Here is a 27,716-nt window from a genome sequence, read left to right as displayed (position 1 = left end):
TGTAGGAGGTAACCGTTGGGTTCTAAGCAGAAATACAAAAACAATTACACACAAGTGGGTTTGGAGGCTTTGCTCAATTTTCTTCTGTAATGTGCAGTTCAGTCAGATGCCCATGCAGAATGCACATCTTACCTGCTGTTTTGCAGGAAATTTCTCACAATAGATGCCACTGTTGAGCGTTGCAGATTTGACTGCACTCTCAGACTGTTATGGCGTGTACTGGAGGCGAAGTCAGGTGCAGGAGAGCAGAGTGTAGTTAACAGGCGCACATTTATTTTCCGTTCCAAAACGAGAGCACTACAATAATCAAACTCGCTCAAAACACAGAACATAAATAAATGTCAAGCTCATAAATCAAACACCACATAACATGAAACAATTACACACAAATACATGATGGGAAACAGAGGGTTAAATACAAGTGGATTGATTGGGGAAATGAAAAACAGGTGTGTATGGAACAAGACAAGACAAATGGACATATGAAAAATGGAGCGGTGATGGCTGGAAAGCCGGTGACCTGAACGTCACCCGAACACGGAGAGGAGCCGACTTCGATGGAAGTCGTGACAGTACCCCCCCCCCTTGATGCACGGCTCCAGTGGCACGCCAACACCGGCTTCGGGGACGACCCGGAGGACGAGGCACAGGGCGATCCGGCCGACGACGGTGAAACTCCCGCAGCAGTTCAGGATCCAGAACATCTGCAACCGGAACCCAGCACCTCTTCTCCGGCCCGTACCCCTCCCACTCCACGAGGTACTGAAGGCCCCCCCCCCCCCGCCTGACGCCTCGAATCCAGGAGGGAACGAACAACGTACGCCGGGGCACCCTCGATGTCCAAAGGGGGCGGAGGGACCTCCCGCACCTCAGATTACTGGAGCGGACCAGCCACCACCGGCATGAGGAGAGACATATGGAACGAGGGGTTAATACGATAATCAGATGGAAGCTGTAATCTGTAACATACCTTGTTCACCCTCCTCAGGACTTTAAATAGTCCCACAAACCGCGGACCCAGCTTTCGGCAGGGCAGGCGGAGGAGCTGGTTATGGGACGAGAGCAAGACACGGCCCCCCCGGTGCGCACACCGGGGTCTCACTGCGGTGACGGTCTGCGCTGGTTTTCTGGTGACGCGTGGCTTGCTGGAGATGGACACGGGCGGCCTCCAATGTCTCCTCCGTGCGCCTAAACCAGTCGTTCACTGCAGGAGTCTCGGTCTGACCCTGATGCCACGGTGCCAGAACCGGCTGGTACCCCAATACCCACTGAAAGGGGGAGAGGTTAGTGGAGGAGTGGCGAAGCGAGTTCTGTGCCATCTCGGCCCAGGGCACGAACGCCGCCCACTCCCCCAGCTGGTCCTGTCAATAGGACCGCAGAAACCTGCCCACATCCTGGTTGACTCTCTCCACCTGCCCGTTACTCTCGGGGTGAAAACCTGAGGTAAGGCTGATCGAGACCCCCAGACGTTCCATGAATGCCTTCCAAACTCTCGATGTGAACTGGGGACCCCGATCCAACACTATATCCTCAGGCACCCCGTAGTGCCGGAAGACATGAGTAAACAGGGCTTCCGCAGTCTGTAGGGCCGTGGAAGACCGGGCGAGGGAGGAGACGACATGACTTAGAAAAACAATCCACAACGACCAGGATCGTAGTGTATCCCTATGAAAGAGGAAGATCTGTTAGGAAATCCACTGACAGATGTGACCAAGGTCGTTGTGGAACGGGTAAGGGATGTAACTTACCTCTGCGCATGTGTCTCGGAGCCTTACACTGGGCACACCCCGAGCAGGAGGAAATATAAACCCTCACGTCCTTAGCCAAGATGGGCCACCAGTACTTACCAGTCAGACAGCGCACCTTCCGACCGATCCCCGGATGACCAGAGGAGGGAGACGTGTGGGCCCAGTAGATCAACTGGTCACGGACAGCAGACGGAACGTACATACGCCCAACAGGACACTGGAGGGGAGCGGGCTCTGTACGCAACACCTGCTCAATGTCCGCATCCAGCTCCCACATGACCGGCGCTACCAGGCAGGAGGCCGGGAGTATGGGGGTCTGATCCATGGGCCGCTCCTCTGTGTCATACAGCTGGGACAGTGCGTCTGCCTTCTTATTCTGGGAACCTGGTCTGTAGGATAGGGTATATACAAAATGGGTAAAGAACATGGTCCACCTTGCCTCGCTGCCCAGATGTACTCCAGGTTGCGGTGGACAGTCCAGATAAGAAAAGTGTGTTTAGCCCCCTCAAGCCAATGTCTCCACGCCTTCCACGCTTTAACCACAGCCAACAACTCCCAGTCCCCCACATCATAGTTACGCTCCGCTGGGCTGAGCTTCTTTGAGAAGAAAGCACAGGGGCGGGGTTTCGGTGGCGTACCCGAGCGCTGTGAGAGCATGGCTCCTATTGCAACCTCAGACGTGTCCACCTCCACTATGAATGCCAAAGAGGGATCCGGATGGGCCAGCACGGGAGCCGAAGTAAACAGAGCTCTTAGCTGCCCAAAAGCCCTGTCCGCCTCAGCCGACCACTGCAACCGTACAGGACCCCCCTTCACCAGTGAGGTAATGGGCGCAGAAACCTGGCTATAACCACGGATAAATCTCCGGTAGTAATTGGCAAACCCTAAATATCGCTGCACCTCCTTTACCGTGGTGGGAGTAGGCCAATTACGCACGGCTACAATGCGGTCACTCTCCATCTCCACCCCTGATGTGGAAATGCGAAACCCTAGGAAGGAGACAGCCTGCTGAAAGAACAGGTATTTCTCAGCCTTAACATACAGGTCATGCTCCAACAGTTGTCCAAGTACCTTGCACACCAAGGACACATGCTCGGCGCGTGTAATGGAGTATATCAGAATGTCATCGATATACACCACTACACCCTACACCCTCCCTGAAAATCTAATCTACAAAGGATTATAAAACTGATGGAGCATTCATCAACCAGCATTGATCAACGAGGTACTCATAATGCCCTGTGGTGGTACTGAACGCTGTCTTCCACTCGTCTCCCTCCCGGATACACACCAGGTTATACGCACTCCTGAGATCCAGTTTTGTGAAGAAGTGCGCCCAATTCATTGACTCAATCGCCGTGGCGATAAGAGGTAGCGTGTAACTGTACCACACCGTGATTTGATCGAGACCTCTATAGTCAATGCACGGGCATAAATCTCCATCCTTCTTCTTCACAAAAAAAGAAACTCGAGGAGGCGGGTGAAGTAGAGGGCCAAATGTACCCTTGACGCAGGGATTCAGAGACATATGTATCCATAGCCACCGTCTCCGCTTGTGACAGGGGATACACGTGACTCCTGGGAAGCGCAGTGTCTGCAAGGAGATTTATCGCACAATCTCCCCATCGATGAGGTGGTAATTGAGTCGCCTTTTTAGTTTTACAGAAGACGAGAGCCAAATTGGCATATTCTGAGGGGATGTGCACGGTGGAGAACTGGTCTGGACATTCCACCATGGTAGCACCAATGGCAACCCCTACACACCTCCCTGAGCACTCTCACGACCACCCCATGAGAGCCCTCTGTTGCCAGGAAATAGTGAGGTTATGCAGAGCCAACCAGTGAAGGCCTAGTACCACAGGAAACACAGGAGAGTCAATGAGGAAGAGGCTGATTCTCTCCTCATGATCCCCCTGCATAACCATGGCCAAGGAGTAGTGGCCTCCCTGATTAGTTCGGACCCTAATGGTCGACTATTTAGAGCGTGTACCGGGAAGGGTCTAACTATAGGAAAAATGGGGACCCCTAACCTAATGGCTAATGCTCTGTCGATAAAATTCCCAGCTGCGCCTGAATCAATGAGCTCCTTATGCTGTGAATGTGGGGAAAACTCAGGGAAACAAACAGGCACAAACAGTTGATCAGCAGAGGACTCTGGATGAGTGTGGTGCAAACTCACCTGGGGTGACGCCAGAGTGCCCTGCCTGTTGCCTCGACTCCCAGAGGATCCAACACGGCACCAACTGGCAGTGTGTTCTCTGCGGCAACAGAGACGTCCTCTCATAGGCTGCATTGATAGTGGTCGATGAGGGCCCTGTCGTTCCAGCCTGCTCCGGCGACTAAGGTCCAGAATTCCAGGGCGAAGTCCTGGGCGCTCCTCATCCCCAGCCTCAAATGGAAGAGCCTTTCCGCCACCGCTCTACCTTCGGATGGATGGTCGAAGACGGCCCGGAAGCGACAGGTGAACTCCTCGAAGTGGTCCAACTCCATGTCTCCTTCTCTCCACACGGCGTTTGCCCACTCCAGCGCTGTTCCCGTGAGGCAGGAGACTCCTCTCTCCCTTCCCAAGGGAGCTGGGTGCACAGTGGCCAGGTAGAGGTCCAGTTGTAACAAGAATCCCTGGCACTGTGCTGCCGTTCCATCATACTCCCTGGGAAGGGAGATACACATCCCACTGGAATTCTCTCCAGATGGGATGGGTGGAGACAGCCCCGGTTGTGCTGGTCGAGGCACTTCCTGTCTCTCCCAGCGGTCCATGGTCTGGACAACGCGATCCATCATGGCACCAAGATGATGTAACATGGCCGAATGTTCCTGGACGCACTCCTCGACTCCTCTAACCGGGGTACCTGCTCCTGCTGACTCCATTAGAGGTATGTAATTCTGTTATGGCGTGTACTGGAGGCGAAGTCAGGTGCAGGAGAGCAGAGTATAGTTAACAGGCGCACATTTATTTTCCGTTCCAAAACGAGAGCAACACAATAATCAAACGCGCTCAAAACACAGAACATAAATAAAAGTCAAGCGCATAAATCAAACACCACATAACATGAAACAATTACACACAAATACATGATGGGAAACAGAGGGTTAAATACAAGTAGATTGATTGGGGAAATGAAAACCAGGTGTGTATGGATCAAGACAAGACAAATGGACATATGAAAAATGGAGCGGCGATGGCTAGATAGCCGGTGACGTCGATCGCCGAATGCCACCGGAACACGGAGAGGAGCCGACTTTGGCGGAAGTCGTGACAAAGACCAGCCTCTCTCATTGATAGACCATGATTTATTACATGATCAATTATAGTAGCCCTAATCGCATCTGAGACTACAGCTCTTGATCTTCCTCTCAGTCTTCTTCCACCACGCATATGTACTCCTCTCCCTCTCCCATTTGGTATAAACAGAGGACAAGAGAGATGAAGCAGTGTGTGCTGTGGTCTTCAGGTCTGAGCTGCCACGATAGAGTGATTGAAGAGAAAGTGGTTTCTCTTTTCTCACACACACACGCACACGCACAAGCACAAGCACACACACACACACACACACACACACACACACACACACACACACACACACACACACACACACACACACACATACTGTACACATACACACACACTACCCCATCTCACCAGTTACCCCTTTCTCTGGGAGTTCAGAATGATTTATTGCTGACCTCTTAATGCATTTTATATCATCTCCACCCGGCCATAGCCAGCTTGTTTTGCAGGGGTTTTTCTATTCATATAAATCACCTCCCACTTGTCTTGTTATACTGCCAGTAAAGCACATCCACTAAATATGGAACACACACTCAGTTAGTTGTGATGAATGGGTTGGCATTGGGAGCAACCTACGTTTTTGACACTGTGGCCACAACAAGTGTTGGAAGACCTACAGTGGTTCCTCCTTTAAAAGTTCCGAGCTTGCACCACGGGACCTAGAGGTACCCAGCGCCACGGCTTCATTGCTCCAGACCACCACAAGGGGGAGTTAGAGCACTCGTTATGCATTTGGGTCCCAAGGTTTTTATATGATCAATCATATCGAGTGGTTTCAATGACGAATTTTGACGCGAGCCACCCTTGCCTTTGTGGCATTCTTAAACAATGATGGCTGACAAAATATTACGGTGGAACCAGATGTAAGTTGTTATAACGTCATAATGAGTCAAGCAAAAAATATGAGAGAGAAATATGTTAGTTAATGTAGAGACAAACGTTTGTGCATATTTTTTTTGTCATAAAGTTAATTTACCAAAATCGCTATTTAGCAAGTTATTATCCAGCTAGTTAGTGTTATGAGAATTAATTTGTAATTTGTGTTGTTTAATGTTATAGGGACTCCTGAGAAAACCTGCAAACCAGGCTTGTTGTCTTGTGAAACAGTGGGTGTAAAGAATCTAGCTTGCTATAGCATTTACTGCAAATTGAATGTACAATTGTGTAAGCTTGCCTTCAAATGCAGCTGAAGTAACGTAGCTAGCTAACTATTTACTTGCTAATAGTATAGTGGAGGATAAAAATAACTGTACGCCTATGGATGTGTAGCTAGCTACAGTATGTAGCAGTATGTAGCCGTATGTAGCCGATCTAAAACGTTAGGTTCTGAACTAATATCCTGGCTAAATTCCCAATCTGGCCCTCAAACCATCACGGTCACCTAATAATCCCCAGTTTACAATTGGCTCATTCATCCCCCTCCTCTCCCCTGTAACTATTTCCCAGGTCGTTGCTGCCAATGAGAACGTGTTCTCAGTCAACTTACCTGGTAAAATAACTGATAAATAAAAATACCAATCTATGAACCTCAGCTATCATAGTTGTTGTATCAACTTCAAGTCTGAATGGCATTAATGAAGCCTTTGGATAGAGTAGAATATAATAACTTCATTGTGCCAAGGATGCAAGTCCTACCACGCATGAGATTCCCACATTGCCACAGTTGCCTGTACATTGAATATATTCACTGATCATGTACTCTTCCTTGGCAAATGAAGGTGTGGTTCAGGTATGAATCTCTGAGACATTATTTTTCAGTCATATCAAACTCCATTATTTGAATGATGCTGTGTATATGTGTATGTATTACAATTATACACTTCAACAGTGTTTACCGTTCTTGGGACATCAATGATTACCCATTGTTACTATGCAATAGACTAGAAACATTATTGATTTGTAATTCACATATACAGAAGAAAAGAAACTATGCATATCTAACTCCCTTCATCTGCATTAATCTGAGGACACAGGATAGTATTTCAATGAGATACTTAATTTCAACCAGTGGAGAATGTGAAATGCTTTATTGAAAGAAGTTCATTATCCAGGTGTTATAAATAGGTAAATGCATTATAATTATGATAATTTTAATATTATAAATACTTCAATGCGAATATGTTGTGCATTATAAAACGAGGAAGAAAGACAAGGTGGGGAGAGAGGTGTAGAAGACAGAAAGGGAAAGAGGTTAGAACAGCGGCAGACCGTATATGATTCATCAATTACAGTGCTCAGATGCGGGAGGGGTTCACCAAAATAGCTGGTATAACCCAGAGGATTTAGGGAGATGTGGTAGAGGGATGAAGTGAAGAAGAGAGACTGTGTGTGTGGTCTCACCTGGTGTCCACACTAAGTGGCTACAGAGTACTTCATGCTGAAAAACAGACACTTGAGGACAAACAATAGAAGATGATGTCAATAGAAGATACTGCATGTGACGCAGACACGTATCGGAGTGTACATGAAACATTTAAATATAGAGGGCTATGTGTCTCACCACTTGGTTATTGCAAGGCTAACCCCCAGGGAAATCATGACTTGGCAGCAACAGATAGTCCAGAGAAAATGACTGTGTTTATGTGGTGTAAATCGGAAAATTAGCAGCTGACATCTTAAGAGTTTTTTAATTAATGCATGTGAGACATGTTCCATGTACAACAAGACAGGCAGAGATGGAGAAAAAGAACACAGACCAGTTTAAATACCTCTGGTTATGTACACTTTTGCCAGCAATAAAGCTTCCCATGGCCTGTTTCTTGGACAGTGAACATCTGGCAATATCTACTTTTTCGACCCCTTGGTCAGCTCGCTTTCTGAAAGTAAAGAAAACTGCTTATTTTTTATAGATATGAAAACAATAACTGATATGTGACCGTTCAATCTAATGAAGCAGATGTCAGTTTTAGGATACATCAATACAGCCCAGTGCTGCTGACCTGAGATGCCATCTTCATAGGTGTCCGCTATGATTTTTAATTTGGATTATTTTTGATTGAAAATAAAAAAGGTTTTGCCCTCAACAAAAAGACACAATTGTACCTCCATAGCATATAGCAATTTGCCTGTGAATAACCATGCCTTCATACAAACGTGCTACTGTCTGCAGAATACAGTATAATGATATATTCAGAAAGTTCCCCTTGGATTTACCTGAGGGAAACATTTGTATCCCCTTTTGATATTCACCACAATACCACAACACCTGGGTCTTTAGTGTGAGCATTATCCCTTTAGATGCCACAGTCATGAATTAATCAACACTAGCACACTGACACATATGCCATACTTAAATTATCTTTATTTGTTTGAGCTATTGAAATATCCATACTCCTCATTTACAAAGCGGAGGAAACTGAGGTAGGGATTGATGAGAGGTTCATTTGATTAGGCTTTTGTTTACTTCATTCATTAATTTGGTTTGTTTTGTGTTGGGATGGGATGCAACCAAGCTCATTCTGTGCCAGTGTGAGGCCATCCTGCTTTCTGGACCGCCTTTGATCCTACCCACAATGCAGCAGATTGGCTGCGCATCAAACAGCATTGGGATGGTGTTGTGAAGTCTTTTAACTCTATCGTTTTTATGTTTATAAGTGTACTGCAGCACCAAATGACAGATGTAGAAAGTGAATTCAAATCTAATTTAATTTTTCACATGCGGCGAAAATAACAGGTGAAGACTTAATCGTGAATTGCTTGTTTACGAGCCCTTCCCAACAACTTAGAGTTACAAAATAATAATACAAAGAAAACAGTGACACAAGAGGAATAGATACATACACACACACATATATATACATATATATACAGTGGGGCAAAAAAGTATTTAGTCAGCCACCAAATGTGCAAGTTCTGTCTGGTCTGTGAGAGCCAGAAATCTTGCTTGTTTGTAGGTGACCAAATACTTATTTTCCACCATAATTTGCAAATAAATTCATTAAAAATCCTACAATGTGATTTTCTGGATAATTTTTTTTCTCATTTTGTCTGTCATAGTTGAAGTGTACCTATGATGAAAATTACAGGCCTCTCTCATCTTTTTAAGTGGGAGAACTTGCACAATTGGTGGCTGACTAAATACTTTTTTGCCCCACTGAATATATATATATATGTATTTATATACAGGGAGTACCAGGACCGAGTTGATGTGCAGAGGTATGAGATATTTGAGGTAGATTTTGTGGCAAAGAAGGGGGCCGAGTGATAAATGGCAAATATGTGAGGGCAGAACAAATAAACGGGCTCTGCCCTCTCACTAAGGTGCGGCCAGATGGTGAACTGCAAAGCATACAATGGCACCTTGGTATTGATAAAACCTGAGACAAGATTGTGAGGAGGTTTTACTGGCCAGGGATTCAATCCATCAATCAAATGTATTCATAAAGCCCTTCTTATGTCAGCTGGTGCCTCAAAGTGCTGTACAGAAACCCAGCCTAAAACCCCAAACAGCAAGCAATGCAGGTGTAGAAGCACGGTTGCTAGGAAAAACTCACTAGAAAGGCCAGAACCTAGGAAGAAAACTAGAGAGGAACCAGGCTATGAGGGGTGGCCAGTCCTCCTCTGGCTGTGCCGGGTAGAGATTATAACAGAACATGGCCAAGATGTTCAAATGTTCATAGATGACCAGCAGGGTCAAATAATAATAATCACAGAGGTTGTCGAGGGTGCATCAGGTCAGCACCTCAGGAGTTAATGTCAGTTGACTTTTCTTAGCCAATCATTCAGAGTATCTCTACCGTTCCTGCTGTCTATAGAGAGTTGAAAACAGCAGGTCTGGTGAACAGGTCAGGGTTCCATAGCTGCAGGCAGAACAGTTGAAACAGGAGCAGCATCATGGCCAGGTGGACTGGGGACAGGAAGGAGTCATCAGGCCAGGAAGTCCTGGGGCAAGGTTATAGGGCTCAGGTCCTCAGAGAGAGAGAAAGAAAGAAAGAAAGCAAGAATGAGAGAGAGAGAGAGAGAGAGAGAGAGAATTAGAGAGCGCATACTTAAATTCACACAGGACACCGGATAAGACAGGAGAAATACTCCAGATATAACAGACTGACCTTAGCCCCCGGACACATAAACTATTGCAGCATAAATACTGGAGGCTGAGACAGGAGGGGTCGGGAGACACTGTGGCCCCATCGACGATACCCCCGGACTGGGCCAAACAGGTAGGATATAACCCCACCCACTTTGCCTAAGCACAGCCCCCACACCACTAGAGGAATATCTTCAGCCACCAACTTACCATCCTGAGACAAGGCCGAGTATTGCCCATAAAGATCTCCGCCATGGCACAACCCAAGGGGTGTGCCAAACCGGACAGGAATATCACGTCAGTGACTCAACCTACTCAAGTGACGCACCCCTCCTAGGGACGGCGTGGAAGAGCACCAGTAAGCCAGTGACTCAGCCCCTGTAATAGGGTTAGAGTCCAGGCAGAGACAGCAAGGGCGCTTCATTGCTCCAGTGCCTTTCCGTTCACCTTCACACTCCTGGGCCAGATTACACTCAATCATAGGACCTACTGAAGAGATGAGTCTTCAATAAAGACTTAAAGGTTGAGACAGAGTCTGCGTCCCTAACATGGGTAGGCAGACCATGCCATACAAATGTAGCTCTATAGGAGAAAGTGCTGCCTCCAGCTGTTTGCTTAGAAATTCTAGGGACAGTAAGGAGGCCTGTGTCTTGTGACTGTAGCGTACGTGTAGGCCTGTACGGTAGGATCAAATTGGAAAGATAGATAAGAGCAAGCCCATGTAATGCTTTGTAGGTTAGCAGTAAAACCTTGAAATCAGCCCTTGCCTTAATGGGAAGCCAGTGTCGAGAGGCTAGCACTGGAGTAATATGATCAAGTTCAGGCTGAAGTGGCTCAACATTGTGGGGTGTGCTCCGAGTTCCAGTTAACAGCTCCATAATTGAAACGCCATTTGAGAGGATAGCGATGGTTATAGTGGGCCCGCTACCCAAATCCGCCAGAGGGCACCAATACATTCCGATCATCCTAGATTATGCCACTCGCTACCCAGAAGGCATTCCCCTTCGGACGATGTCTTCCAAAATTATAGCCAAGGAATTAGTGCTCCTGTTCACCAGGGTAGGGATTCCAAAAGAGATCCTTACTGACCAGGAGACCCCCTTTATTATTTCGCCTTATGGCAGACCTTTGCAAGTTGTGGCAGGTGAAACAGTTGAGGACATCGGTTTACTATCCTCAGACGGATGGGCTGAGCGATTCAACCGCACCCTGAAGTCAATGCTCTGGAAGGTAATAGATAAGGATGGGAAAAACTGGGATTTCATGTTGCCGTATCTGATGTTTGCCATTAGAGAGGTTCCCCAAGCCTTGCGGGGGTTTTCACCCTTTGAGCTGGTATATGGGAGCCATACCCAGGGAATCTTAGACATCGCACGGGAAACCTGGGAGCACCAGTTCACGTCTTATACTAGTGTTACAGAGCACATCACAGCCATGCAAGACAGGATAACCACAAGCACAAGAGCACCAGAGCACCAGTGGCACACTTATAAGCGGCAGGCTAGCCTGGGGGAATTTCAACTGGGACATAATGTGCTGATCCCCATGGTAGAGTGTAAACTGTTAGCCACATTGAAGGGATCATATCAAGTGCTGGAGAAAATAGGAGAGGTTTATTATCGGATCCGACAGCCAGGCCGTCGCTCCCCGGAACAGATATATCACGTAAACCTGTTAAAAGCGTGGCTTGATAGAGAGAAACACTAATTGTCATGTACCCCACACCCACTCAGGCGTGCAGCCGTAGTGCAAGTTTCACCTACACTGTCCCCAGCACAAGTACAGGAAGTAAAGACCTTGATCCAGAAAAACAGAGATGTATTTTCAGGGATACAGGGCGAACTGAGGTGTACGGCTCATGATATTGTTTCCCTACCTGGGAGAAAAGTGAGCATGAGGCCATATCAGGTACTTGAGGCTCGACAAGTACATGTACATTACGACCCTGGACCACACCTGGGGCCTGGGGCGGTCCAGGCCGGAGAAACAAACATTCAGGTACTGACCTGTTGGAAAGAACACTCTCTGGTGTGATTTTGTGTTGGTCTTTCGCTTAATTTGTTTACAAACTCTCCTAACCTTGAAGAGAATTGTCACAATATGTACATGAAGGCAGTATAAAATGATAGATAATTCATAAGAATAAGAGTAAGAATAAAGAATGCAGTAGCTGTGTGTATATAGTGTGTATACACTGCTCAAAAAAATTAAGGGAACACTAAAATAACACCTCCTAGATCTGAATGAATGAAATATTCTTATTAAATACTTTTTTCTTTACATAGTTGAATGTGCTGACAACACAATCACTCAAAAATTATCAATGGAAATCAAATTTATCAACCCATGGAGGTCTGGATTTGGAGTCACACTCAAAATTAAAGTGGAAAAACACACTACAGCCTGATCCAACTTTGATGTAATGTCCTTAAAACACGTCCAAATGAGGCTCAGTAGTGTGTGTGGCCTCCACGTGCCTGTATGACCTCCCTACAACGCATGGGCATGCTCCTGATGAGGTGGCGGATGGTCTCCTGAGGGATCTCCTCCCAGACCTGGACTAAAGCATCCGCCAACTCCTGGACAGTCTGTGATGCAACGTGGCGTTGGTAGATGGAGAGAGACATGATGTCCCAGATGTGCTCAATTGGATTCAGGTCTGGGGAACGGGCGGGCCAGTCCATAGCATCAATGCCTTCCTCTTGCAGGAACTGCTGACACACTCCAGCCACATGAGGTCTAGCATTGTCTTGCATTAGGAGGAACCCAGGGCCAACCGCACCAGTATATGGTCTCACAAGGGGTCTGAGGATCTCATCTCGGTACCTAATGGCAGTCAGGCTACCTCTGGCGAGCACATGGAGGGCTGTGCGGCCCCCCAAAGAAATGCCAACCCACACCATGACTGACCAACTGCCAAACCGTGCTGGAGGATGTTGCAGGCAGCAGAACGTTCTCCACGGCGTCTCCAGACTCTGTCACGTCTGTCACATGTGCTCAGTGTGAACCTGCTTTCATCTGTGAAGAGCACAGGGCGCCAGTGGCGAATTTCCCAATCTTGGTGTTCTCTGGCAAATGCCAAACGTCCTGCACAGTGTTGGCTGTAAGCACAACCCCCACCTGTGGACGTCGGGCCCTCATACCGCCCTCATGGAGTCTGTTTCTGATCGTTTGAGCAGACAAATGCACATTTGTGGCCTGCTGGAGGTCATTTTGCAGGGCTCTGGCAGTGCTCCTCCTTGCACAAAGGCGGAGGTAGCGGTCCTGCTGCTGGGTTGTTGCCCTCCACGTCTCCTGATGTACTGGCCTGTCTCCTGGTGTCTCCATGCTCTGGAAACTACGCTGACAGACACAGCAAACCTTCTTGCCATAGCTCTCATTGATGTGCCATCCTGGATGAGCTGCACTACCTGAGCCACTTGTGTGGGTTGTAGACTCCGTCTCATGCTACCACTAGAGTGAAAGCACCGCCAGCATTCAAAAGTGACCAAAACATCAGCCAGGAAGCATAGGAACTGAGAAGTGGTCTGTGGTTCTCACCTGCAGAACCACTCCTTTATTGGGGGTGTCTTGCTAATTGCCTATAATTTCCACCTGTTGTCTATTCCATTTGCACAACAGCATGTGACATTTATTGTCAATCAGTGTTGCTTCTTAAGTGGACAGTTTGATTTCACAGAAGTGTGATTGACTTGGAGTTACAGTGTGTTGTTTAAGTGTTCCCTTAATTTTTTTGAGCAGTGTAGTATTGTGAGTGTGCATAGAGTCAGTGAAAGATACTGTAGGGTCAATGCCGATAGAATGAACTATTTAACAGACTTATGGCCATTTAGCAGTCTTATGGCTAGGGTATAAAAGCTTTCTTGGTCCGTGAACCAATGCCCCGGTATCATTTGCCGGACGGTAGCAGAGTGTTTATGGCTTTGGTGGCTGAAGTCCTCTGGCACCGCCTGATAGAGGTCCTGGATGGCAGGGAGCTCGGCACCAGTGATCTCCTGGGATGTCCGCACCATCCTCTGCAGCACTTTGCAATGATGCAGCTAGTCAAGATGCTCTCAATGGTGCAGCTGTAGAATTTTTTGAGGATCCGAGGGCCCATGACAAATCTTTTCAGCCTCTTGAGGGGGAACATACGCTGTCTTCATGACTGTGCAGGTGTGTGTGGACCATGTTAAGTGCTTAGTTATGTGGACACCAAGGAACTTGAAGCTCTCGACCCACTCCACTACAGCCCTGTCGATGTGGATGGGGGCGTGCTCTCCTCTCTTTCTCCTGTAATCCATGATCAGTTCCTTGGTCTTACAGATGTTGAGGGAGAAGTTGTTGTGCTGGCACCACACTGCCAAGTCTCTTACTTCCTACTTAGGTTGTCTCAACGCCGTTGGTGATAAGGACTACCACCGTTGTGTTGCCAGCAAACTTGATGATGGTGTTGGAGTCGTATGTGGCAATGCAGTCGTGGGTGAACAGGGAGTAGAAGAGTGGACTGAGCACGCACACCTGAGCGGAACCCGTGTTTAGTGACAGCGTGGCGGAGGTGTTCTTGCCTACCCTCACCACCTGGGCACAGCCCGTCAGGAAGTCCAGGATCCAGTTGCAGAGGGAGTTCTCAGTGTCCCAAGCTTGATGATGAGCTTGGAGGGGAGAATGATGTTGAACGCTGCGCTGTAGTCAATGAACAGCATTCTCATATAGTTATTTTCCCTCTTGCCCAGGTGGGAGAGGGCAGTGTGAAGTGCAATTGAGATTGTGTCATCTGTGGATCTGTTAGGGCAGTATGCTAATTGGAGTGGGTCCAGGGTGTCTAGGATGATGGTGTTGATGTGTGTCATGACCATCCTTTCAAAGTATTAGGAAACCACCTTCCCCCTATATTTCCTTTGCATGTTTGATATCTTGTTGGAGGTCGTAGTGGACTTTCTTGTATGCATCCTTGTCCGTGTCCAGTTCCTTGCTAGCGGTAGCTCTAGCCTTTAGCCCAGCACAGATATGTCCGTATAGTCACTTTTCACTTATTGTTGAACCCCGTGATTAATGTGGTAAACTCCTCAATGCTATTGGATGAATCCTGGAACATTTCCCAGTCTGTACAAGCAAAACAGTTTTGTAGCCTAACATCTGCTTCATTGTACCACTTCCGTATTGAGCGAGTGACTGGTACTTCCTGTTTGAGCTGAGTTTGTAAACAGGAAGCAGGAGGATACAGTCATGGTCTGATTTACCAAAAATAGGGAGAGGATGGGCCTTGTATGCATTTCTGTGGGTTGAATGAAGGTGGTCTAGAGTTTTAGCGCCCCTAGTGGAGCAGGAGACGTGTCATAGAAATGAGGTAGAATGATTTTAAGTCTCCCTGCGCTAAAGTCTCCTCCCACCAGAAACGCTGCCTCTGAGTGTATGGTTTCTTGTTTTTTTGGGCCCCATAGAGTTCACTGAGTGCAAAAGTGGTGTTGGCTTGTGGAAGGATGTAGACAGCCGTGATAATTACGGATGAGAACTCTCTTGGTAGATAAAAAGGTCTGCAGCTCACCATGACCTATTTTATATCACGTAAGCAGAAGCTCGAGATTTCCTTCACATTGGAAGCAGCACAACAGTTGATGTTAATGAAGAGGCACACCCCTCCCCCTTTGGACTTGAAACCAGTTCTATGTACATAGATTCAACCAGCCAAGTTTTAGAACATTGCAGCTTTTCAAGTCTCTCTGATAGGAGATCTCAAACACATCTCATCCATCTTATTCTTGAGTGACTGGATATTTGCCAATAAAACAGAGGGGAGTGCTGATCGATTTTCTCTTCTTCTCAGTCTCACAAGGATGCCAGCCCATCTTCCATGTCTACGTCTGCAGCGTTTAGGTAGCCCATAAAACAAAGGAATTATGTCCTGTGTGAACAAGCGAACAGCTGAGTCGGAGTTGAAGTCGGTATTAACGTCAAAATGAGAAATTTAAAGTCAGGTTAGCAACTGTCAATCTGATGTCCAAAAGTGATTGGTCAATACAGATACAAAAACTGTACACAAAAAAGTCACTAAGTGTCAAAGTCAAGATGACGGCCTTCTCTATCGGCGCCATCTTTTGTCATCTTTACCACATTAAGTATTTTATGTAGAAGGTCTTTATGGGGCTGTATGAGCTCACAGCAGCACTAACAAATTAGTCTTTAATGTAGAGGGTCTGTATTCATATGAGGTCAGTATGAATTTAGCACTGGTACAATGTTCTGGGGTCGTTGATTCCTAATTTAGCAATGTGTCTTTTGTTTGAAGCTGTGGCTTGTTTGAAGTCCTCAGAGAAGAGCTTCAGTTGTAGACATCAAATGCTGTCGTTGAAGAGGTAACTTTAGATTCATGTTATTGCAGTGCTTGAATCCAACCAACTCATCCTTGGTGTTTTATCTCCCCGTTTTCCCTCGAGGATTGCCTGTGTCTTCAGTGTGTCTGAGTGCTGTGTTTTTTGTGGTGTATTGCCTGTGTGTTATGTGCCACTGTGTTGCCCCCCTATGTTGACTGACTGAGCATGTTAAGTGACCCTCTCTGACTTCCTGTCCAAAGCCACGGTGTGAGAGGAGATCACCATGATGATCCCAAGAACAGCCTCCTGGGATAAATCGTTATAGCAACACCTGTGCCATGCATAAATCTGACCCCTATTTCATCTTGACTGATAATTCCCATATAAGTTCTATAATGAGAGACTTTAACTGAAGTACAGTTGAAGTCTGAAGTGTACATTCACTTAGGTTGGAGTCATTAAATGATATGAAACATATTGAAGCATATTGCATCATGTCTGATTCATTCCTGTAACATATACTGCAGTGAATTCTAAACAGTAGAGAGGTGTCATTCTTGTTTTGTAAAGACATTTTACAAAAGAAAACATGGTGTAATGCTACCTGTTGTTAGTGTTGTTTAGGTCATTGTTTGCCTGTTGGGTGACAACCTTTGCTAGTGTTATGGAAGAATGAGTTGATTTGAGACATGTATAAAGGGTTTTGGTAGTTTTTGTGCATTTTGGATGTGAAATTAACTGCTGTGCCAAGCTGAAAGTTGGTTAGGAGAATTGTGTGAAGAGTTTGGAAAAAGTGACCTAAGTATTGAGAAATGGATCCTAGCGATTGTAAAAAACTGTAATGAATATCCCACACACCAGATTCCACTACCTCTCACCGTCGACATTTAGCACTCAGCATAATCACAATATGATCCTGATTATTATACATTAAATAGAAAGCACCTTCTGTTGAGACATAGATTTATATGTATGGCCAGTATGGAATTACCTACTGTTTCATTATGGTGAAATGTCATCACACAATGTCATAAGTTCACATTCAAGTTTGACTTGTCACATGCACAAGTACAGTGAAATACTTAATGTGCAAGCCCTACCCAACAGGACAGTATTCAATATCAACTATAGAATATACAAATACTAATAAAAACAACAGGAGAAATAAGAAATAAGAGTAGAAGCTACAGTATACTGTCTAATCGGCCTTTTTGGATTATGATACAAGGTTGAGAGATGATATTGTGAAAACGAGTCATCCTAAAGAGTTCAGATATCATTAAGGATGTCTTGAAAATAAAGGAGAGCCACACACTAAGAGCTCAGATGCAAAAATGTCATGTCCAACGTTTCGACAGCCAACCTCTCTTCATCGGGGTATGATCAAACACTGCGGTATGACTCGTTTATATAGTGTCAAAAGACACAGGTGTCTGTAATCATGGCCAAGTGTGGCCTAATATCATTGGTTAATTATAAAATATTAAAATGGCATACAAAGAACAGCATACAAAAAAAAACAAATGGATACCATACGATCATAGATACATTTTAGACTACACAAACTTACAAACAATTACAATGGCAAAGTCACAATAATCACAAGAATGGCTTCAGATCAAAGTCTACGTTGAGACCGAAGGGAGCAAGGGTCTTTAAATGAAAGATCCAGACAGCCTCTCATAAAGGATGTCAACATAGATATTTAATTTTTTGCCAAGGCATGTTACCTAGCTCTAGAGAGGGAGTTGTGTTTGAAACAACAGGCAGAAAGCAGCCTGAAGCGTGATGCAATACCAGACTTAAAAATGCAACAGCACTATTTCGGGCATGAGCAGAATAACATTTTTAAGACAGATGGGGATTCAGAGAAAGCCGAGTGAAAGTTAGCCACGACTACTATTCAGCCTCTCCCTCCTTCCTCAGTCAACTGCTGTATTTTGCAACCTGATCTCATAGTTTGACTTCAAAATTCCGTCTGGTTACAGGGTTAAAACAGAAACAACTCAAAGGGTTAAGTTTAGGTATTCATTCCAAGTGGTTAAGGCTATGGTTTGGGGAAGGCTCTGAACCTCGTGAGTTTGAGTCCAGTGCTGTGCCACAGTTTTTTTTGTGAGCACTGAGGAAGGCATATATCGACGTCCTCAGGAACTTTTGTTACATCCGAAGTCAACCGCTTTTTCTTGTGACCAGCCGGATATGTTTACCTCCTCTACATATCTCTCTTCTTCCTTCCTTCCTTTCTCTTTCTGTCATCGCTTGTTCTGTATTTTTCTTAATCTTCAACAAGCAGGCACGCACGCATGCACACACAAATGGAAGGCTGTTTTCATCCAGTATAGACTCAAAGGATTGGTCTCTGATGTTAAATATTGATAAAGCCTTTTACACTAATGAAGAAAGAAATACCACACCAGCCCAGAATACAACCTTATTACAAATACACAGAGGAACGAATACCACACCAGCAGCCCAGAATACAAGCTTTTTGCAACTACACAGAGGGAAAAAATCTAAGCAATAGCTAAGAGGCCATATTCAATACCCCTGCAGCCCCTGCAGCCAATGCCTAACCAGACAGAACGGCTAAGCTCTTGAGATATTGACAGTCATATTTCAAAAGGCTACATTTTTATAGAAGCCGGATGGCAGTGCTTGCGTCATAATTGACATTGAAATAGAGATTTAGAAAACCATTTCTGTGGATATTAATATTAATAATAGGAGAGAACTTCATGAGACGGCAGTGGAATGGTAAATCTTTTTTTCGACCGGAACAGTCCGCTCTAGAACATTCTGGATGTCTGGTTCACCTGATCATTGTCTGACCATCTGATCACGAGACACTCCTGAGAGAACACCGTGTGTGTGTGTGTGTGTGTATGTGTATGTGTGTGTGTGTGTGTGTGTGTGTGTGTGTGTGTGTGTGTGTGTGTGTGTGTGTGTGTGTGTGTATGTGTGTGTGTGTGTGTGTATGCGTGTGTGTGTGTGTGTGTGTGTGTGTGTGTGTATGCGTGTGTGTGTGTGTGTGTTGTGTGTGTGTGTGTGTGTGTGTGTGTGTGTGTGTGTGTGTGTGTGTGTGTGTGTGTGTGTGTGTGTGTGTGTGTGTGTGTGTGCGTGCATGTGTGTGAGAGAGAGACTATTCAGCAGAGCCCCCAGAGCAGAACAGAGCTTTGTGGTGATGCATTATTAATTACCTGCAGCTCAATTCTTTTTTCCTCCTCTTTTATTTATTGATATTCAATTTTGCAAGTTTTTGATTTTATACTGACCATTCTCCTCTCTCTCTTTCTCTCTCCGACCCTCTCTCTTTTTATCTATTTTTCGCTCTCCCCTCCTCTCTCCCCTCCTTTTGGTAAATTGAAAAAAAGGAATCCTTTTGTGTGTGTGTGTGTGTGTGTGTGTGTGTGTGTGTGTGTGTGTGTGTGTGTGTGTGTGTGTGTGTGTGTGTGCGCGTGTGTGTGTGCGTGCGCGTGCGCGTGCGTGTGTGTGTCTCTTGAGCATTACGTCAGGTAGCGTGGTGCCCCTCTGTATTTCTGTTGTGGTTGCGTACCATCTCAAATTTCTTCAAATAAGTAAAAACTAACATGTCAATAACCACTGAGCACAGACTAACGCCTAGCGTCTTTTGGACATCTTTGTTTTGTCGATTTTTGGTCTGGCCCTACCAAATCAGAACCAATCATAGAAGTTTAGACAGTACAGTAAAGTAGAGAAAAGGTAGAGTATAGCTCAGTACAGTACAATAGAGCATAGTAGGGTAATGAAAAGTAAAGTATATGTCAGTACAGTACACTACAGTACAGTAGAGCACAGTATAATGTACTTTGTACCCTACTGTACTCCACTGAATTAAACTAAACTCTACTGTATATTGCTCTACTATACTGTACTCTGCTGAATTAAACTCTACTGTACTGTGCTGTGCTGTATTGTGCTGTTCAAGCTTGTGAAACATAGATGCCTTTTCAACATCCGGATATTAAGTATTTTCAACGTCTTTTCAACCTCATTTAGCTTTCTGTGTACATTGTTACAATGGGAATGGTTGTCAGATTGACAAGCAACCCCGATATCAATGGGACAACTATCCCATGAGTTATGATACACATACAGGAGCACTTTTATTCACTATATACCAATACCGAATACAAAATATTCCTTGTAATTACACCAAATCACTCCATAGATAATATTGATCAGTATTAATCGACATGGTCGGTAGTAGGGGGTTGGTTACATCAAGATTGGTCAGTCATTGATGTTGGTCTGATGAGTTACTCCACAACCTGATTCAAGCAAACCGTTTGTGTGGTTTTGATTGGTTTGATGTGATTTGATTGGTTTGATTTGCAGTGTTTTGATTAAAGATACATTTTACTTGGTTTTTCTTCCATTTCAGTTTAAATGAAAAGGGCAAAAATACTGGGTACTTGGTGACATTGTTCTGATTACACATAGCTTGTATTATTGCCCATAAAGACTTCATAGTGTGACATTTTTGATTTTAGGGATAACGTGACTTTTGTTCATTGAGTTGGAATTCCATCACACCGAGAGGAAAAACAGTGCAGAAATTTCCCCTCCAGCAGCATATTTGATCAAATTGAACCCTTTCTGAAGTTCAGTCAGTTTTTAATTTCCATTTAGCATCTCTCGGCTCTGCCTACTCACTGACCTTTCATACATACTCAAACAGCCCCGTCTCTACTCTCTTTATTAAACTAGAGTCGCTGATTAAACAAGAGCAAAAAGGCGAAGCCTCTCAATCAGTTCTCTTCTCTTTCTCTCGCTCAGACACCACTTCTCTCAAAAGATAGGGATGTTTGTTAACTCTTTTTTTTGTCCCGATCTGCATTCACTCTGTGCTTGGCACAGTAAAGGAAAAGAGAAGACTGGAAAAGGCAGAAAAGAGAAGTAGGTATCGGCTCTGTGTTTCTTTTATAATGTTGGTAACTTTATTAGTGTGTCCCTTTGTTATAGAGGTGTTGAAATGTATTAAGCCCATTTGTCTGTGGGTTTTCATCCCTGGTGACAGCTCACTCTGTGGATGAGCTTGTCTGCTCCAGTTCCATCTCCTCCATTTTGTTCCTGCTGACTGTAATAAGACGCTGTGATCCTCTATAGTTCTCTGACAGACAGACGCCAAACTTTCCTCTTTAATCCTCCCAGTTCATTCAACAGTAGCGTTCTGCTCTGGCAGAGTGAGAGGCCAAATACTTCTACAACCACCATGTAACGGTTTTCTTTAGTTGAAGGAGAGGCGGACCAAAATGCAGCGTGGTGGTTATTCATGTTTAATTTAAGAAGACACTATACATGAATAAACTAACAAAAACAATAGACGTGTGAAAACCTAAACATCCCTATCTGGTGCAACCACAGAGACAGGAACATCAGGACACTAAGGACAATCACCCACGAAACACTCAAAGAATATGGCTGCCTAAATATGGTTCCCAATCAGAGACAACGATAAACACCTGCCTCTGATTGAGAACCACTTCAGACAGCCATAGACTTAACTAGAACACCCCACTAAGCTACAATCCCAATACCAAGACACCACATACAAAAACCCATGCCACACCCTGGCCTGACCAAATAAATGAAGATAAACACAAAATACTTTGACCAGGGCGTGACACACCACAGTGAGTGTGAGTGTGTGTGTGTGTGTGTGTGTGTGTGTGTGTGTGTGTGTGTGTGTGTGTGTGTGTGTGTGTGTGTGTGTGTGTGTGTGTGTGTGTGTGTGTGTGTGTGTGTGTGTGTGCGTGTGTGTGTGTGTTAGGGGTTGGAAACAATTATTTTCCAATTATTTCGTTCTGAAGAGAACCATTGTTTTTTTGTTCCATTTGACTGTTTTGAACAGAAAAATAAAGTTATGAACTGGTTCGAACCTTTTTAAACCTCTGAAATGGGCTAGTAGTTTACATGCATTGGTCAGACAAGTGTAGGCGTGAGAGCCAGAGAGGGTGGAGGAGGAGGCTTGACTTGAAACGCTGGCCATCTTTTTATGACATGCATTATTTCAATTAGGCCCACAGAATTATACCTACGGAGGAGCGGCTTCTATGAAGGAACTTTGAATGTCTTTGAACTTCTGAGAGTTGGCTTAACATTGGACCATGCTAACAAGCTGGTGTGTGTGGAGTGGCACCAGAATTGAAATAAAAACACGTCTTAACTTTGTGAAACATGATAAATATAGCATCCTTAACTAGCATTGAAAAAGTTAATCCGTTCTTCTCTAGTTACATTTTTTTTTTTTATCTCTCCCTAAATTCTTAATCACACTTGTAATGTCAGTAGGCTACAGTAGCTTATGTTTTAGGAGGCGTAGGTAGCCTGCACACACTGGAAAAGATTTTCAGCTGGCAGGCAGACACTAGAAGCAGTTGCTGAGTGAAAGAGTGAGGGCTTTGCATAGGCACTTTGTTGCATTTTTTGTGTGACTGGGAAAAAATGCTCGTAACAATAAATAACGTTATTAACCGGTCTCCATGCTTTTAAAATAACGATTCTGTTCCGGAACTGTATAGATCACTTTTGTTCCTGGTTCTGATTCTGTTTCTAAAAATATTTTGTACTTTTCCCGTTTTCAGTTCTGTTCCCTGAACTGGTTCTAAACCCTGGTGTGTGCTTGCATGCCTGTGTGTGTCTTCGTTTCAGAGTGTACTGTATATGTGCTCCAATGGATCCCTTGCCATGCTTGTCTACACTCATATTATTTGGTCGTCAGTGCAACCCCTCCCTCTTCCCCAACACCACAGCAGCTTGTGCACTGCTGTATTTTCGCCTTAGATTCATACTCTCACCTGCCTCTCCCTCCTCTGCCTCCCTGCATGCACACCTGTATTCCTCTTTACCTACCAACTTGGATTCTAGTGCACCTGTGAGCTAGGCTCCTGTTTAACGAAGGAACTCCAAACATGGAATAGAGTGAATGAGGGACAGTTGAATCTTATTTTGTTGAGAGACAGAGAGGTAGCTAGTGTTGTCATCCTAAACTGGGTTTGGACCCTTGGTATTTTTCGTATGGTATGTATGAACCACTTGCTTTTGCTTATTGATTAGTATGATCTGCATAGCCCTTTCCTCTAGCCAAGGACCAAATGTGCCCTCTGTAGACTAATGGGTGGAATGTTATTAATATTTTTCATAATTTCGTGTTTCTATGTCAAACAGTTTTGTTATATTTTAGTCTTCTGTGATGTATATAAAGTGTAATAGTAGGATGCACACTCTAAATTGAATAGATTTCAATGCTATGTCTGACATGCTACAAGCGTCTTCTTTTTTAAGCCCATAACCATGTGTGTGAGGTGTATAGATTTGTTTAAGACTACCAAGAATCACTCTGTGTGAGCCTGATTTAGCCCAATGCAGTAAAAGGTTAAATGTTTGTTCATCTGACTGAGGCTGTACAGATGTAGGATCTTAATTTGATCGCTCTGTTGTTGCTGAGAATTTTCCTGCATGGCAGGAAATGCAAACTTGTCGTGTATTCAAGGTTTACAACACAGGCTTTCTAAAGTTTGTAATTTCCACTTTAAAATGTGAGACTTGATTTTCCCTAACAACAAAATGTATCTACCTCTAGTAAATGGTCCATTAATTATAATCCATATAATAATTCACGTTTTCTTTTGCTGCAGGATTATTTTTCTTCTGTAGCAAACTCAAATTAAGATCCTACATCTGTATTCAACACCCGGTGGTTGCACTCTATAGCATTGTTTTGAGGTGTTATTGATTTTGTGGAACAGTTTTACAAATGTTACATTCTAAAGTCCATTGCATTGTGATTATGTCAATAATAATAGTATGGTAGCTAGGTGAACCAGCCTTGAGTGAACAATTGTTTTTGTAGTCTTACTGTATATTGCTTCTTTCTAAAGGATTTTCCCTTTCCAATTCATCCTCCCAAACCTGTCATGTTGAATATGCTATATTTTCTTGAAAGAACACTATCTTATCTCCTTCCTTTTATGGTTCTTTTCGAAAGAGGTTTTGATAGATATCAGTGAATTAATGAAAGGAAGATGGAAAGCAGAAATTGAACTGGAAATTGAAATTGAACTGATCAACTACTCCACTTCAGAATGCTTGAGAAGACAAACAGAAAACCTCCCTTTCATCTTCTATCTGACATGTATCTATATCTGCAGCTAATTGGATGGTCACGCTCATAGTTGTTCATTATTAAGGCCCCTCATTTGTCGGTCCAGGCCTTTGTTATGGTGGTGATATGTGATCCTCTGTAATAACTGTGTGTCGTTATTGGACACTGCTGAGTTCTATAGTGATCTGGGTCGGGTGGTGAAGAGACTGTCTTGTCCATGTGATGTTCATCTCTGCTAAATGTTTCTCTCCTGATGGTGCAATGAGTTATGTTGGTTTAGGGCAGGGTAGGCAACCCTCATCCTGGAGTGTCACAGGCACTTCATGTTTTTGATTGATCTGTCCTGGAAGAGCAGGTACACTATATATACAAAGGTATGTGGGCACCTCTTCAAATTTGTGGATTCGGCTATTTCAGCCACACCCATTGCTGGCCGGTGTATAAAATCGAGCACACAGCCATCGCCTTACTAAGGAGCTCAGTGACTTTCAACGTGGAACCGTCATAGGATGCCACCTTTCCAACAAGTCAGTTCATCAAATTTCTGCCCTGCTAAAGCTGCCCCGGTCAACTGTAAGTGCTATTGTGAAGTGTAAACGACTAGGAGTAACAACAGCACAGCCGCGATGTGGTAGGCCACACATGCTCACAGAATGTGGCTGCCAAGTGCTGAAGCATGTGACGCGTAAAAATCGTCCTCGGTTGCAAAACTCACTACCGAGTTCCAAACTGCCTCTGGAAGCAACGTCACCACAAGTAATGTTCATCGGGAGCTTCATGAAATGGGTTCCCATGGCCGAGCAGCCGCACACAAGCCTAAGATCACCATGCGTAATGCCAAGCGTCGGCTGGAGTGGTGTAAAGCTCGCCGCCATTGGACTCTTGAGCAGTGGAAACACGTTCTCACACTTCACCATCTGGCAGTCCAACGGACGAATCTGGGTTTGATGGATGCCAGGAGAACACTACCTGCCCCAATGCATAGTGCCAACTGTAAAGTTTGATGGAGGAGGAATAATGGTCTGGGGCTGTTTTTCATGGTTCATGCTAGGCCCCTTAGTTCCAGTGAAGGGAAATCTTAACGCTAAAGCATACAATAACATTCTAGACGATTCTGTGGTTCCAATTTTGTGGCAACAGTTTGGGGAAGGCCCTTTTCTGTTTCAACATGACAATACCCTGTGCACAAAGCGAGGTCCATACAGAAATGGTTTGTTGAGATCGATGTGGAAGAACTTGACTGACCTGCACAGAGCCCTGACCTCAGAGCCCAGAGCCCCAATCAAACACCTTTGGGATGAATTGGAACGCCGACTGCGTGATAGGCCTAATCGCCCAACATCCGTGCCCGACCTCACTAATGCTCTTGTTGTGGCTTAATGGAAGCAAGTCACTGCAGCAATGTTTCAACATCTAGTGGAAAGCCTACTCAGAAGAGTGGAGGCCATTATAGCAGGAAAGGGGGACCAACTCCATATTAATGCCCATGACTTTGGAATGAGATGTTCGATGAGCATATTGTTCGACATACATTTTGGTCATGTAGTGTATGTTGAATTTAGGCAATCACTGAACTGATCAATTAGCTTAGTTGGTCAAGTGTGGTGCCTCGTTGGAACAAAATCCTGCAGTAACTGTGGCACCCCAGGAACAGGGTTGCCTACCCCTGGTGTATGTTTTAGTTAGGTACTGTAGTTTTTCATAATGTACTGCTGAAGCACTCATACATTTCTTGTTCAATGAGGTCCTCCTCAGATAAATATAAAGGTCCCTACATGAGAGTTTAACAAAGTCCTCTGAATGTCACAATAATGAGAATAGTTCATGAATTTGGGGAACTTGACTTTGTCATTATCCCCAAAGAGGTAGGTCTTCCAAAATATTTGACCTGATTTCACTGTGTAAGTGTTCAGTAGTTCCTTTGTTTATTTTTTATTTCCTCCTCTTCTCTTCCTCCCTCAGAGCGGGGAAGGGGGTATTCTCAGCCATGAAGCTCGGCAAGACCAAGAGCTCCAAGGATGACCACAAGAAAGGTAGGCTTTTACTAATCAGCTGCCCATCGAGACTTTGATAAATTGAATCAGGTGTGTTAGAGCAGAGATAGAGAGAGAGACCTGTAGCTCTCCAGGAAGAGGGTTGGCCTCCCCTGGCATATAGTAACATAGGTTATTGTGATGGCACCCCCAAGATGAGCCAGCCATCTTGGACATGGAGGATCTAAACAGGAAGGCCATGCGTCTGGGAGGGGTGGGGGGTCTGGACCCAGACTGCATCTCCCTGGCCTCCGTCACTGCCGTCACCACCAATGTCTCCAACAAGAGGTCTGTGTACTTATTTATGTACTTATTGTACTTCTGTTACTGCAACGATCCATTGACCCTTTATAACACACTTATTCATGTTTATAACCCATACTACAGTACTAGTTGAGTAAATTAGCAAACTGCAGGCTACACTTCATTAGGAAAAGCTCTGATTTGTGTGCCTTGACTCTCTCAGATCAAAGCCTGATATCAAGATGGAGCCTAGTTCTGGGAGGCCTGTGGATTACCAGGTGAGATGAGGGAAAGAATCCACCCCAATCCCCGCCTCCCCCCCCAAAAAATATTTTAAAAACAAAAACATGTTTTATTGTCACATACACCAGATAGGTGCAGTGAAATGTGTTGTTTTACAGGGTTAGCCATAGTAGTATGGCACCTCCCGAGCAAATTAAGTGCCTTGCTCAAGGGCACATTGACAGATTTTTCAGCTCACGTATTTGATCCAGCGACCTTTCTGTTACTGGCCCAACACTCTAACCGCTAGGCTACTTGCCACTCTAAACATGTGTTGTTTTGCAGGTTCAGCCATAGTAATAGGTGCGCCCAAAAAACGTTTTAAAAACTGTTAAGTTCCAAAATTAGGACATTTATTTAAATCATGGTATGTTCTAATTCATTTCTAGGCAATAACAAACATACTGTAACATGGTACAATGTCATTGTTTGCACAGGTGGCTGTCCCAAACCTGACTCCTAAACTTAATGTTTGAAAATAAAGCAATTAATGATTATTTTTTATCTAACACTATTATTTCAATATAACACCCTTCTTTGTCTACACCCATTCAGCATGGTTCACACCCTCTTAAGCCTTAGCCCCACCCATCGCTTTAAGGGTTGGTCCGTGCGTTCTGTACGAACTTGCCAGCTACTTCCAGAGATCTAAGAGAGAGAGAGAGAGAACAGCTCAC

General features: G+C 44.7%; 1 protein-coding gene across 10 annotated transcripts in view; it reads left to right on the top strand.

Annotated features, from left to right (window-relative positions):
• LOC109900988 (otoferlin) overlaps window positions 1-27,716 on the top strand; it is a 132,758-nt gene that overhangs the window by 66,372 nt on the left and 38,670 nt on the right. For 9 of the 10 annotated variants that reach the window (XM_031837536.1, XM_031837534.1, XM_031837530.1 and 6 more), the window contains exons 6-8: window positions 26,444-26,514; window positions 26,670-26,802; window positions 26,981-27,035. In XM_031837536.1, coding sequence (XP_031693396.1) covers window positions 26,444-26,514; window positions 26,670-26,802; window positions 26,981-27,035 — 259 coding nt within the window. Of the gene's footprint in view, window positions 1-23,159; window positions 23,398-26,443; window positions 26,515-26,669; window positions 26,803-26,980; window positions 27,036-27,716 lie in introns of those variants that run through there. The other variant, XM_031837539.1, reaches the window with a different exon arrangement.

This window comes from Oncorhynchus kisutch, linkage group LG12, assembly GCF_002021735.2.
Source record: "Oncorhynchus kisutch isolate 150728-3 linkage group LG12, Okis_V2, whole genome shotgun sequence".
NCBI lineage: Eukaryota > Metazoa > Chordata > Actinopteri > Salmoniformes > Salmonidae > Oncorhynchus > Oncorhynchus kisutch.
This window is presented reverse-complemented; position numbering and strand designations above follow the sequence as displayed.